General features: G+C 42.5%; 1 protein-coding gene and 1 pseudogene across 2 annotated transcripts in view; one reads left to right on the top strand and one right to left on the bottom strand.

Moving 5' to 3' along the window:
• DOCK11 (dedicator of cytokinesis 11) overlaps window positions 1-14,761 on the top strand; it is a 193,572-nt gene that overhangs the window by 46,800 nt on the left and 132,011 nt on the right. For both annotated transcript variants that reach the window (XM_072625882.1, XM_072625880.1), the window contains exons 2-6: window positions 4,186-4,302; window positions 4,400-4,489; window positions 5,093-5,175; window positions 7,211-7,280; window positions 9,348-9,443. In XM_072625882.1, the coding sequence (XP_072481983.1) occupies window positions 4,186-4,302; window positions 4,400-4,489; window positions 5,093-5,175; window positions 7,211-7,280; window positions 9,348-9,443 (456 nt within the window). The remainder of the gene's footprint in view (window positions 1-4,185; window positions 4,303-4,399; window positions 4,490-5,092; window positions 5,176-7,210; window positions 7,281-9,347; window positions 9,444-14,761) is intronic.
• Window positions 11,097-12,996, bottom strand: LOC140515769 (E3 SUMO-protein ligase KIAA1586-like; annotated as a pseudogene).

Genomic DNA, 14,761 nt, shown 5'->3' with positions numbered 1-14,761 from the left:
CTTTCAACAAAAATGAATTCTCGTTTTATATAATATCTCTCACAACTTTGAGCTGAATGTAGTTGTCACTTTAATTGGATCCACGATACACTTTAAAGCAGTAATTGAATTGGACTTTTCTTTTTCAAGTGAAGGGTAACTATATGAGAAAGTGAAATGTAGTTTGGTTTGGTTGGATGGTATTTTCCAGAGGTAATTGAAGCAGATGGTGGGAAGTCTTTGGGAGGTAGTCAGTCTATAAGCACCTACTATGTGCTAGGCTTTGTGAACACAAAAACCAAAACCAAAAGACTTTCCTTTCTCTCAAGGAGCTCCCCATCTAAAGTCCTCTCATGCAGTGGGTTGCTCATTGGTATCAGGGGCTAGATTTCTCACCTCTTTTTAAAAATTATTGATATCTTTTGTTTTCACATCACTTTCATATCTGAATATATTTCTCACCTCCCCTGTTCAAATAGCCATTTTATAAGAAAGAGAAAAAATAAGTTTTGTCATTTAGTCATTTTCACTTGTGCCCAACTCTTTGTGACCCCTGTTGGGGTTTTTTATTTTTTGGCAAAGATATTGGATTTGTCATTTCTTTCTCCAGCTCATTTGACAGATCAGGGAACTGAGGCAAACAGGGTAAGTGAGTTGCCCAAGGTCACACAGCTAGGAAATGTCTGAGGTCAGATGTGAACTCGGGTCTCACTGACTCCAGGCCCGATGCTCTATCCACTGAACCACCTAGCTGCCCTTATATATGATAATAATAATAGTAGCTAACATTTATATAGGACTTACTCTGTGCCAGCACTGTGCTAAGTGCTTTACAATTATTATCTTATTTGATCCTTATAACAACCCTGGGGGGGGGGCAGGTACGATTATTATCCACATTTTACTTTTAAGGAAACATTATACTTTTAGGAAGATGATTGTTGTTTTTGAGTCTTCCTGACTTCAGGCTTCGTTCTCTATCCACTGCGCCCCCTAGCTGCCCCTGGGAGTATGGTAGCCATCGCTAAAACGACTCCTAGAGTTGGAATTGGTAGAAGCCATTTTCATTTCATTGACAGTTCCACTTCCTCTAGATCTGTTCTCTGAAAATATGTTAGGAGGAAGGAGGATGGGGTCATAGAATCATAGAGAGCTAGAACGAACCTCAGAACTCATCTATTCCTTCTCACCTCCCTTTTGATATGTGATGAATTGAAGTCCAACATGTCAAATAGCTGGCCTGACTAGTAAGCAGCAGAGCTGGTATTTGAATGGGAGACCTTTGAATCTCTTCCTCCAACACTCGTTCCATTGTACCATGACTAGCCTGAAGTGGTATGCCTTATCGAGATGCAAAATTAGTTTCTTTTTTAGTTATTGTGAAAGTTCCAAGCCTAAGATTCTTCTGAATTTGAGTTTGTAGATGCTAATTTTGTCAGGGGAGGTAGTGGTGGTAGTAGTGATGTGTGCATGCACGTATCTGTGTGTGTGTGTGTGTGTGTGTGTGTGTGTGTGTGTATTTCACCTGATCTGTACCTTATTTGGATTAATTTTGATCACCAAACTTGCTGTCATTGGACATACAAATCAATACTTTGAGAACTGAAACTAGGACTCAACTGATGTGTTTTGGGATCTTTGAAACTAACTTCCGCTGATTAAACAAACATTCACTAAAGCCCCTGGTTAGAATGCTTTTTCTCCCTAAATTGGGCTTTGAGAAGCCCTAAAGATAGGGCTTGTCTCTTCCTGTCAGACTCTTCCCTATTCTCCCCCTGCAAATGCCACCTCTGCCATGAAACGTTCCCTGATTTCCCCAAACAGTACAGAGCTCTTCTTTCTCTTCTGGCTTTTTTGGAGCACTGGGCCCCTTCCTCTCTCTCAGCTATTATTACATTCTCATTTGTGTCTTGTTGAGCTAGGTACTTGTCTGTCCTATCTTCTCTGAGGGCCTAGAAGCTTCTTGGGGAGGAGGTGGTGGAAGAGAACGAGAGTCTTTCTGGGCCTTTCATCTTCCTTGCTCTTCCAGCGCCTAGAAGGCTGGCTTTCTTTGGAGGGGAGTCTTTCCTGAACCTCCTTTTGGTCATCATCTATCCTGCCCCAAATTCCCTGCACTACCGGGTTTGTCTGATCTCTCTCTTGCCCTCTTTGTTTTCTACCTTGTACTTATTTATCTGCATGCAGGTTTCATCCATCCATAGAATGTAAGCTCCTTCAGGACAGGCACTGACCTAGCACAGTGGCCCACGTATGCAAGAGGCCCAGGAGATTTTTGTGGGATTGAAATTGTTGAATTCGAACTGAATTGAATGATTGACTGGAAAGAAGGGAATAAGCATTTCTAGAGCACATACTTTGTGCCAAGCACTGTGCTGAGCACTTTACAGATCCTCACAAGTAGGTGCTATTACTATCCCCATTTTACCGATGAGGAAACTGAGATAAACAGGGGTTATGGACTTTCCCGGGTTCAAACAACTAGGAAGGGTCCAAGACTGGACTGAACGGACTCTGCACTATGCTTTTAGGTATTATTATCTCAGATTGACAGCTGAGGAAGCTGAGGCAGAAAGATGTCAAAGTGATTTGTGCAGGTCACACAGCTAGTAAGTGTCCAAAGTTGGATTTGAACTCTGATCTTTCTGACTCCAGCTCCCTGTTCTTCCCCTCCCCCCAAACTGAATGTATGAATGAATGAAGTCCGTGGGCTGATTATGGACTATTTATAATTTTTTTTCTAAAAGGATAATATATATTTGAGCATTTAGAGGTAGTGTGTCTATACTTTTGATTTAATCAGTGGAGGGAACTCCCTCTACCCATGCAGATTGACAGTTCATCTGCAACTAGAGTCTAAATAACTGCCTGGGACTGAAAGGTGACTTGTCCAAGATGTAAGAAATTCAGCAATTCTCTACAATCAGAGTAGAACCGATAGGAACTGCTGAGTGACCCTTTGCTCACTTCTGGCACTGGCAGCTGCCAGTTACTCAAGAATTTTCCTTAATGTGAGGAGGCACCAGTCCCAACTCTGAACCACACACACCTCAGGTCTGAGTTCCTGGATCCCTGGCCCCAGTGCTTGGTCCCATTGGACCCTGAGAAGGACACTCTACCACCCTGTCTGCTTCCCCCATTGGGTGCTTAACTCCATCCAGGCTCCCAGCAGTTGGCCCTGTGTCTGTACCCCTTCATGTTGTCTTTCGCCTCCATAAAGTTGCCTCACCTCATTCTCTCTCTGTCAGCTCCACCTCTTAGTCATGCCAGCGCTGCCTCCCAAGCCAGGCCTTGGCTTAAGGAAAGTCCATCTAGATCTCTAGGGATGGATCTGAAACCCCATGCCCTCCATCATTCTCTGACACTAGGGGTCCTGCCCTAAGCATGTGCCCCTCGAGTTTTCCCCTGGCATCAATGGCCTCTTTCCTTGTACTATTCTTTGGGATCCTGTAAACACGGTCACATGGCTAGTATGTGGCAGAAATTAGACTTGAACACAACAAGGCTTCCTGACTCCAAAGCTGCCTTTGTATCCATCAGGTTATATTGCCTCTACTGTGCCGTATTTGAGTTTTAGTGCATCATCAAGTGATCTTTATGTAGTTTTTGGAAGTAAAAGTCACTTAAATACATTTTAAAATCTGTTGTTATTTTACTTATTGATTTTTATCTCCCACAATTTGGAGCAATGTATCTAAGCTTGGCTCTGATTGAGCCCAGAGGACTAAAAAGAAGCAAAAGGTGAGAAAAGAATAAATATGTTACAAGCTCCAAGTGAGAGACTGAAGGTATTTGCTGCAGATCTTTCTCATTGTGTTTCTTGGAGTTAGAAGTGGTGCTTCTGGATGTCCTTGGCATGAGATTTCAGTGGAGCCCTAGACATCCTGTTGGCTTTTGTCAACTATTAGACTTCCAAATCTGTATCAGATAGAACCCATGGATGGCCTGAAGGCAGAGGGCAATATAATGATTTTAAGCAGAGAAGGGTTTTTGGGTTTTGGTTTTGGTGGGGGTGGCTGGGAATGGCGTTTCACCATTTTATGAAAGTGTTCCCAGGATGTATTTTAGGAAAAAGAATGATTCTTTCACTTGTGATATTATTTGGAGGAAATGGAGAAACCGAATGGTAAATTTCTCTTATTTTAAATGTGGCCTTCTTGCTGTTGTCAGTGTGAATTCATAGCACGAATTCTTTTCTTCCCCCTGAAGGAGAAAGCCAAAGTTGTCGAGCCTCTGGACTATGAGAATGTCGTTGCCCAAAGGAAGGCCCAGATTTACAGTGACCCTCTCCGAGACCTGCTCATGTTCCCCATGGAGGACCTATCTGTGAGTAGGGAAGCCCCAAATCTGATGCTCTGATGTTCACCCAAACCCCAGGGGCTTGGCTGAGCCAGGGTCAGCAAAACTTGTTTCCTCCTCTTAGGTGTCGGTGATAGCACGGCAGAGAAGAACAGTTGAGTCCACAGTTCCAGAAGATGCTGAAAGGAAGGCACAGAGTCTCTTTGTCAAAGAGGTATGGGGGCCACATGGTTTCCCAGCTCCAGCTGACACATTTAATGTTCTTTCCTTTTCTTATATGGTGGTTGTGATTTCAAAATAAGAGAGAGGCTGACTAATCTTCTACCTGGCCAGGCCAGGGATGCTTGTTCGTTGGATTCTCCATGAAGCACGAATGTAGTTACAGTAATGTCTGTGACCTATCCAGTGGCACTGCCAAGCTGCAGCTGAAGTGGCTGGCCTACCTCCCAAGCCCCTCAGTGGGCCTCATGGAGGATGCTGAGTCTGGGTGAAGACTGAATGGAGATGCCTCAAGCTGCCAGCCCCACCAGAGAGAGGCAAAGAGCTCTTTGCAAATCACTTTTTTGTAAAGGCCTCTTGCCCAGCAAGTCCTTTTCCTATTTTTTTCCTCTTTAAAAAAAAATTTCTTTATTATCAAAGATGGCTGATAACAAAAGAGGGGGGAGGGTTAATTGAGAAATACAGGTGACAGAAAACAAAAAAAAATCAGTGAGAATTGTTTTAAAAATCAAACACCTGGAGCACCTTTTTTCTTTTTAAATAACTATTTGTGTTTATTTTTCTGTGCCCCCAACTAATGATTTCATTCTGCTTTCAGTGTATTAAGACGTACAGCTCAGACTGGCATGTGGTAAACTACAAGTATGAAGACTTCTCTGGCGACTTTCGAATGTTACCCTGGTAAGTTGAGCAATCGGCAGAAATAATTCATCATGAAGGGGAAGTTTTTGACTCTCTTTTTTAAACTAACAGCCACAATTTGTATTAGCCACAATTGTACTGGTATATAATAAAAAGAATGCCGTAAAGACCATCAAGGGAACAGTTGTAAAGCCCATAAGGCCTCAGTGCTGCTGGGAGAGATGGTGTCCTGCCCCAAGGGAGGCAAAGCAGGCTGTGGGGCACAGTGGTGAGCTCTCCCGAGGATGCCTTCAGCCGATACCCATGCTGGTAGCATAGGGTCCACCAGCTCCAGCTCACGGCCCATCCAGACTCAAAGGGCAGGACTAGCTGCTCATTGCCGATGCTCACTGCAACGTGACTTGGAGAGCTCAGTCCAGTCTTAGGCTGTCCACATCTCCTTATTCTCTTTTTCATCTTCCCATCTCGTTTTTGTTGCTTTCCATTTTGGATCAGCATCCACATGAAATGAGATTTTTTGGCATCTCTTGTGAGTTTATTTGACTTTTTTACAGTTGAGAGTTTTAAGATCATCTCCTGCCTGATCATTCCATCTACCATCATGTTTTCAAAGGAGGGTGGATGGCAATTTCAAAGGGTGCCCATTTTAAACTGATTGTTTCAGATCTTTTAGAAATTTCTGGTCCCACAGAAACACTGAGAATTTGTCTGAAATCACTGTGCCTTCTTGGAAAAAGAAAAAACTCACCTTTTTATGACTCTTCGTGATTTCTAAAATGTCCTTCCTCCCAACGACCCTGTGAAATAGGGCTTGTAAGCACTGTCGTCTCCATCTTAGAGATGTGGAAATGGAGGCTCAGAGGAACTGGGCTGTGGCTCAGTTGACATGAGGTCCTGCAACCTACAACACAAACAATAATTACACCTTGAGTGACATGATTTTTTGTCAAAGAAAGCAAAATGAGAAGAAGCTTATCCTAATAATTGACAATTTTATCTACTTTTTATGGTTGTAAAAGATCAAAACATACTCAAAGGGGAGTAGAATGAGCATTGGGTCCAGGACATTAAGGAGATCTGGGTTTTAATCCTGACCCTTTTCTGAAAGAGTGTGACTAGAATCATCTCTTGTGCCCTCCCCAGCCAGATGGCAGAAGAACCAGTGGCTGGGGAGGCAGAGTAGTTGAGCGCCATTCCTACTTCTGACACAAATAATAACAATAGTGGGCATTAGACAATGCTTTACATATATTATCTCTCTTTATCTTCAAAACAGCCCTGGAAGGTAAGTGCCTTTATTATCCCCATTTCACAGATGAGGAAACTGAGGCAAGCAGAGGTTAAGTGACATGCCTCAAGTCGCACATCTCATAAGAGTCTGAGGTTGGATCTAAATTCTCGTCTTCCTGGCTCCAAGTCTAAAACACTGCCTGCTCCACAGTGTAGCTGCTTGAGCAGGTCAGTTAACCAGAATGGGCCTCAGTTTCCTGTTCTGTGAAATGAAGGGATTGGACTAGATGGTCCAGTTCTTGATTTATGATCCTTTGACTTGTGAGCAGGGAAGAATATGAGACAGGGATGAGGAAGATGGTTTCTTTTTCTGTCAAATATAGATGGAACTGGGGTGGGAGGTGGTCAAAGTAAGACCTTGTTTCAGTCTGTTGGCCCTGTGGTCAGCCAACCCCCTAAGTGCGTGCCTTCCGAGGCATAACCAGCACCTCTCCCTCATCTGGCCTGGACCCCTGACTGAACTGCTCCTCTGCCAGGGTCTGCCATTCCTTCCCCCCCCCACTCGCCCTGCACATTCAGCCTCTGCTTTGAGGTTAAGAGATTGTAGGCTGGTGAGCATGCTGTGGGAACATGACACACACTGATGCTTTGAGGACTGGGCTAGCCCCACTCCAAGTATGACTGTACACAGAGTGGCCACACGTCTCTCTGCCTTGCCCTTGCTCCCAGCTCTGTAGTTCATGGTGTCCTGCATAGGAAGGAGAGAGAAGGGACCATTTATCTGGAGCTTTCTCTATGTGCTCTTTGGTTTCTAACAAGATTTGATTGTTTTCTTTTTTTTCAGCAAATCCTTGAGACCAGAAAAGATTCCCAGTCATGTATTTGAGATTGATGAGGACTGCGAAAAGGATGAGGTAAGGGCAAAGACAATAGCATTGGCCTCGTGTTCTGCTGTGTAAAATGAAAGGCATTTTCAAAGTGGACTCCTTGAAAATTCAATTAACAAATGATGATTAAGCTCCCACTATGTGCAAGGTGCTAGGGATACAGAGATAAAAATGAAAGACACTGTTCTTAAGGAACTCCATTCTCTGGAGGGTATGCAGCCCACATATGGGCACGTCAGTGCAGGGTAATTGGAGGAGAGGGGAAGGGTGCCAACGTTGGAAAAGGTTTCATGGGGAAAGAAACATCCAAGCCAAGCCTTGAATATGGATTTTTGAGGGGCAAACGCAAGACAGAGTACATTCTGAGCATGGAGGAGAGCTTGCAAAGAGATAGAAGCTGGATTGCAGAGTGCAGCCACTTTGGCCGGATTTTTGAATGCATGAAAGGGCATGATCTGAAATGTCTGGGAAGGCATGTTGGAGGCAAATTCTAGAGAATTAAATACCACACAAGAACTGAGAGTTTATCCTAGGAGCAATAATGAACCCCTGAAGATTCATGAGATGGGGTGCATGCTATCCTGGAGTGGGGGTTGAGGAGGGATGGTGAGAAAATTTGGAATTCAAAATCGTGTGCAAGTGCATGTTCTAAACTGAAAATAAAGTATATACTTAAATCTTTTTTTAAAAAAAAGAGTCATGAGATAGGGAATGACATGCTAGCTATGCGGACAATGTTTTGGAGAAGGGGGAGACTGGAACTTAGGAGCCAGATGAGAGGAGTCTATTAGAACAGTCCAGGTGAGAGGTGATGAAGATTTGAACTAAAGTCATGGTCCTGTGATAGGGCAGAAGAGGACCAAGAAAGAGGTCTTAGAATTGACAAAATTTGGCAGCTGATTGTATGTGGAAGTAGGTAGTGAAGGAGTAGAAAGAGTCTAAAATGACTCCAAAGTTGTGAACCTTAATGTCTAAAGGAAATGACGATGGTGACAGAAATAGGAAGTCTGGAAGAGGGTGGAAAGAGAATGTTTTGGACATGCTGAGTTTGAGATGCTGATGGAGCAGCATCCTGGTGAAACCTAGCAGATAGTTGGTCACATATGGTGGGAGTTAGGCAAGAGATTAAGGCTGAATTTGAGAGTCCTCAGCATAAAGGTGCTAATTGAATCTATGGGAGCAGATGGTCTCATCAAAGTGAAAAGAAAACCAAGAAAGAGGAGGACCCAGGACTGAGTGTTAGTGGTCATCTATGCTTAGAGGATGATAGAGGAGAGGAAATAATCTGTCAAATGAGATGACGTATCTGAAGGGCTATGTAAGTGACCGTTACTATCTGTCGTCATCATCACACCAGTCACCCTGCAAAGGCTAGAGGAGACTTGGCCTGAGGCTTCTTGGTGGCTAGATCACCAATCAATCAAGGTAGAGTGTAAAACAGTGTTGGGAGAGAAATCTCTGGTTAGGATACAGGACTAATGGAGAAGAGAGAAGAACAAGTTCTTTAAGTGCCTACTATGTGCTAAGTGCTTTGCAAATATTACTTCATTTAATCCTCACCGCAGCCTTGGGAGGTGTAGGTACTGTTATTATCTGTCCTCATTTAACTGATGAAGAAACTGAGGCAAATGGAACTTTAAATGACTTGCTAGTAAGTGTCTGAAGTTGGATTTGAACTCATATCTTTCTGATTCTGGGCCCAGAGCACTAGCCACAGCACTGCCTCACTGATGGTGCTGATTCCCCTGGAGTAGGACATAGGTTTCATTTATTTTGCTGAACCATTCGCACCTCAGAACAGTCCCTTTGTTGCCAGCTGCCACGTAGGCAGCTTCCACTTTTTTCCTTTCAAGGCTCACAAAGTGATAGGAGCTGGAAGGTACCTCCAAAGCCATGCTTCACCGTAACATTTATTGGTACGTTGGAGAATCCTTGACCTCAGCGGCCCCCATTGGTCCGTAAGCACAGAGTTCAGCTTCACATGTAAATTCAAAAATGTGAAATACGATGGTCCCTTACACAGGGTTTTATATATTGAGGATGCTCAGTGAGTGGATTTAATGAATGGTTTATTGCTATTTTTATTTGTTTCAGGACTCATCTTCATTATGCTCACAGAAGGGTGGAATGATTAAACAAGGCTGGTTGTTTAAAGCCAACGTGAATAGTACCATTACTGTTACCATGAAGGTAAGAACTCGTCATCTCATGGAGCCAGATAGAATTAGCCTCATTTGGCACCGACTTCAGTGGGAATGTTTGGAGAAGCATACACTCTGAGGGTGTCTGTCTTCTTTCTGTAACATAAGGGTCCTCCTTAGTGGACGGCATTTTAAGATTGTAGACATAAAAATAAGTGAAGAAGAGCAACCTATTGATGACAATTAGCTGCTACCCTCTGAATCACTTGATTAAAAGGGAAAGTGACAGTTAAATGAAGAGAAAAAGGATGCTGATGATTCTTATGCTAAGGAGAAAACTTAATGAAATAAGTGTGCACACAGGGATGATGCAGTGCATGACAGTTGTCACTTGACACACTAAAGACCAAGTAGTTGAGAGGAAAAAGGGAACTTTCATCTGTGGTGATCAGAGAAGGCTTCGTTGAGGAGGAGCTGAATTGGATCTTGAAAGAAAGGTCCAATTTCTCTAGGTGAATATACGGTTGCTGGAGGTCATTTATGGCAGAAGAAATAGCTTCAGTCTGCACTCTCTGTCAGCTCTCCGTCTTCAGGTGGATGGCATGTTTCATTATGAATCCTTTGGATTTATGTCATTGTGTTGATCAGAGTTCCTAAGTCATTTGGAGTTGTTTTTCTCCACATTATCATTTTTATCATATAAATTGTTCTCCTGGTTCTCCTCCCTTCTCTTTGCATAAGATCATATAAATGTCTCTGAAACCATCCCCTTGATGATTTCTTACTGTGCTGTAGTATTCCATCACTTGTTTGTGAGCTGATGTTTGTAAAGCATTTTGCAGCCCTTAGAGCCCTATAGAAGTTGCTTACTATCACTCCGCAGCCGTTCACCTAATACCCAGGTCGGAAAAATTGCCAATTCAGTGAAAGCTGCTGTTTTGTTTATTGGTGTTGATGGTTTTAATCTTCCTTCTTTGCCTCCACATCATGAAAATATGCCTTCCCTTTGTGACTGTTACAACCACGCTACAGGTGTACCTCACTTAAAGTAAATCCAACATATGCCAATTCTGATTTATAAAAACAATCAGATTTGGTTCTTAACTTTCTAGAAGAGTTCACTCTAGAATTCCTTTACCTGGCAAGTGTTGTGTTTAAAATGTTGTTATTTGATTGACAAAAATTCAGTTCTCAGACAACTCTTTAGAGCCATTCCAACATAGGCACCCATCCAGCACTTGACCATGACTGTGAGACTTCGAAAGGCTTTCACAGGCAAACCAAGCTGATCAATGAGGCAAAAAGCAGCAAGCTCTTTGCTAGGTTGCATTTTAAGTCAGGAGTTAGTGTAGAACATTTAGGGGCAGGAGCAGAGGAGAGTAGGGAAACTGAGCCTCTCTGGAAAATCAGAGCACAGGCACACATCTCTCAAGTCCTTTCACATTTTCCTTTAGGAGAGAGAACAACTGGTATTTATAGCCCACACAGTCAGCGCCAATTTTAGGCAGGAACCTAAGCTGAATTCATACTCAGAGATTACTGCAGTGGTTCCCTTGAGTTCACAACCTCTTGCTTCTCAAAGTGAACCAAAGTCCTTTGTGGCTTCCCGTGGAAGCTGTTTGTTCGGTCAGACCTTTCGGGAACACAAGGCTCCCTGGTACCTTGCTTTTGAACTGCCTTCCCTCTGCCAGATCTACTCAATTCACCTTAGGTAGCTGCTTCTGGCTCCTGTTCGTTTGCATTCATTTGCACCAGCTAGCTTGGTGTCAGGTCCCATGCCTTTCAGCAAACACAACCCAGCAGTCACACAATGTGGTACACACCATTTGCTGTAGTCATTAATTCCATTCCAGCAACGCAAGGCAGGCCCCCTGGGGATACAAAGACAGATGTGGCTGCAACTTAAGCCTTTTGCTTAGGTGTGGAGGAGTGAGGTCTACATTGTCAATGGAGGGAGCACCCACAATAATGAAATGGAAGCTCTTTTGAAATACTTCCCATGTACCTCAAGCTTTTGCGTAGGGCCCAGTGTAGGTCATCTCAAGTGGTGTGACAAAGCCCTGTACATAAGGAAGACACATGGTGTGTGTGTGTGTGTGTGTGTGTGTGTGTGTGTGTGTGTGTGTGTGTGTGTGTGTGTGTGTGTGTGTGTGTGTGTGTGTGTGTGTGGCAGGGGGGAACAATTCTTGTACATGGCTCCCAGGGATCTTAGGAAGGTCAAATAACGAGAAAATGTAAAGTGTTGTCGAAATGTAAGCTATACTAACCTTGAGCTAAGCCTTGACTTCCATGCCTCAGTTTCTTCTGCTATAAAAAGAGGAGTTTGGGCTCCAGGATCCTCTAAGTCCTTTCCAGCTCTAACATTCCATAAATCTACCTGTTATGGAAAGGGAAGCTGGTCTGTTGGTGCTTTGTATTCGCCTTCACAGTGTCAAATTGGGTTTGAAGATCTGATGAAATGTTAGCCAAGGTAGCTCTGTTTTATGGAATGTGTTTTATGTGTAGGTAATTGCCAATGATTCAGGGGGTGGTTTGCTCAGTGTTGTGCTAGTTAATGTTTAATAACCATAAACGTACTTATATACATAATTATAATTATAAATTTTACTGATTTACAGGACCTACAGCACCCAATTTATAAATAATAATAAAATATGCAATACCCTATATTGTAAATTCCATGGAGCCGATTGTCACATAATGATTTGGTTGATTTTTGCTGACCGCTTGAATCCATAGCTAGCCTACGGTTGGGATTCAACCATTATTTGACAATGATGTCACGTCCCAATTTATTGTCATTAAATCTCATACAGGATCTGCTGTTAAACTATTTCTCATCTTCATACAAATTCTACTCATTAAACTGAAACCTCTTCTAGCATCAGAATTACCGACTGTAATAGCGCTAATTATCTTGTTGGACTTTTGTATGATTACAGAAACTGGAACATTTAAAATTCCAGTGAAACAATATATTTTTTTCACCAGATGTCCATGGTGAAGTTAGTTTTTCATAAGGCCAAATAGAAGGTTCTAATGAGACAAAATAATTAGAAATGATTTCATTATTGTTTTTGTCCAGTAAAAGATGTATGTTCATGTGTTGAATTATATTTTCAAGTAACATATTCCTAGGAAGGTCATTCAATTTATTATCTTTATGAAATGGAATGTTTTAAAATTTCTCCGAATTAATCAAATCTTCAACTTGAGACTCATATTTTCCAGCATCAATCATTTCATTTTTCAAAACTCTTATGGTATATTGGATTATTTTGAAGCATTTTCAGAACGTTCCTCGTTCTTGAATGCGATGCAGTGAAAAGGCATGAAAATTCTTCAAGAATGTCAGTCGTTACAAGGTCTTACAAGAAATTGGTGTTAGGCTAATGTGTTTGCCAAACCAGAGTAAAGAGAATGAGAAAAATCTGCAGGCCATTGACCCCAGCAGCAGCAGCCTCTGGAGGACTATATGCTGCCCACCTCAGTCCCAGCACTCAGCCAATCTCTCATTTCAGTTTCAAGTTCTTTAGCTACAGTTTCTGGCTTGGTTTGATTTTATTAGATTGGTGATAAAGAAAATGCGTTTTATCCAGAAATATTTAAAAGCTGCTGACTTATTTTTAGGGCAGCTAGGTGGCTCAGTGGACCAGGCCTGCATTCATCTTCCTGAGTCCAAATCCACCCTCATCTGCTTTCTAGCTGTGTGACTCTGGACAAGTCACTTCACCCTGTTTGCCTCAGTTTCTTCATGTGTAAAATGAACTGGAGAAGCCAATGTCCAGTCACTCCAGTATCTTTGCCAAGGAAATGGGATCACCAAGAGCTGGACACAACTGAAATGACTGAACAAGAACCACAAAAACCAAAATCTCTTATTTTATTTCAGATATGGTCTCATCACATGATAGCTGCACCCAGTGATTTAATCAGTGCCAAATGATGACTATAGGACAATTTTCTAACTGTGTAGTGACTCCGGGCTGTTCCCAACGTTGTATTAGCACCATCAGAACAAAAGGCAATAAATTCACTTTTAGATATTCCCTATTAAAACAGCCAGGTTCAAGGTTGTTGTGAGGACCAAATGAGAGGCTAATTGTAAAATGTCAGGTCCCATGGCACATGGTTGGTACCATAGAGATGTTAGCTGTTATTCACAATTAAAGCCACAATCATTTCGAGGAGACAATAACATATTGAAAATTCTCTCTGCCGTGATTGGCAACAATTCTTTGAAAGCAACAAAGAATGTTATTGGGGACTGGAGCTGATGGAGCTATGCCCTAGCTGTGTTTGTCAACCAGCTTGAAAAATTCCTGAAAATGTAACAGTTGTAAGGTCTTGGAGTACACATCACCGCTGCTGTTCATACTCGAAAAGTTTCTTTCTGCTTAAAAACCTACTGCAAGGAATCAGAGGAGCGACAGAGCGTGATTCAGAGACTTGATGGGGGAAGACCTTGATGGGATGGCTAAAATGAAGTATGGGGATAGTTGGCAGTTCTAGATTTCATTTCTTCAGATTAGACCTCAACTATTTGGTGTGCTGCAGATCCTTCCTCTTTCTTCTAGATTTAGTCTCCTAACCCATTCTTACTTGCTAGTGAAATTTCCAGGACACTTTAGGAATAGCTATCTATAAACATCACATAATAAATGTTTCGTAAATGAATGAATTTACATGGAGTTCTCTGGAGCATCTTGAGAAGAAAATATACCATGTATTTGCTTTTGTTTTCTACTGGTTTCATCATAGGATTCTGGGCTAGAAGGGGCCTTAGATCCAGGTTTTCTTAATCTGGGGATCCCAGATCCCTGGGGTTCCACGGGTCAATTTCAGGTGGTCCTCGAACTTGGATGGGAAAAAATGACATCTGCATTCCAATACAATTGGTGTTCTTTGTCATCCTTTGCATTGTAGTCAGTAAACATTTATTAAGTACCACCAGTGTGCCAAGCACTGTGCTAGGCTCTGGGAACACAACCAACAAAGAAGAGTCCCTGCCCTCAAGGAGTTTACAATCCAATAGGGGAAAGACCTGAAAAGGAAGCTGAAAAGCAGTGTCGGGCAGGGGGCCAATTCCAGGGGCAGGGAGATGTGAGGTTCAAAGGAATCCCAAAGCAGGGGCTTGTGGGAAATGGAAAAGGAAATTTTATTTTATATGTTTAAAAACATTATTCTGAGTAGGCGGCCATGACATAAAAGGTTAATAAGCCCTCATCTCATCCAGCCCCTTCATTTTACAGATGACAAAACTGAGGCATGGGAGCTTTAAACAACTTGGGCTCTGGAGATTGAGAACCTGAATTTAAATCCCTCTCTGAAGCTTATTATCATCTGTGTGACCTTGGAGAAATCATT

The sequence above is a fragment of the Notamacropus eugenii genome, chromosome X (genome assembly GCF_028372415.1).
Source record: "Notamacropus eugenii isolate mMacEug1 chromosome X, mMacEug1.pri_v2, whole genome shotgun sequence".
Lineage (NCBI taxonomy): Eukaryota > Metazoa > Chordata > Mammalia > Diprotodontia > Macropodidae > Notamacropus > Notamacropus eugenii.
The sequence above is the reverse complement of the archived record's forward strand: the minus strand, read 5'-3'. Positions and strand labels throughout refer to the sequence as shown.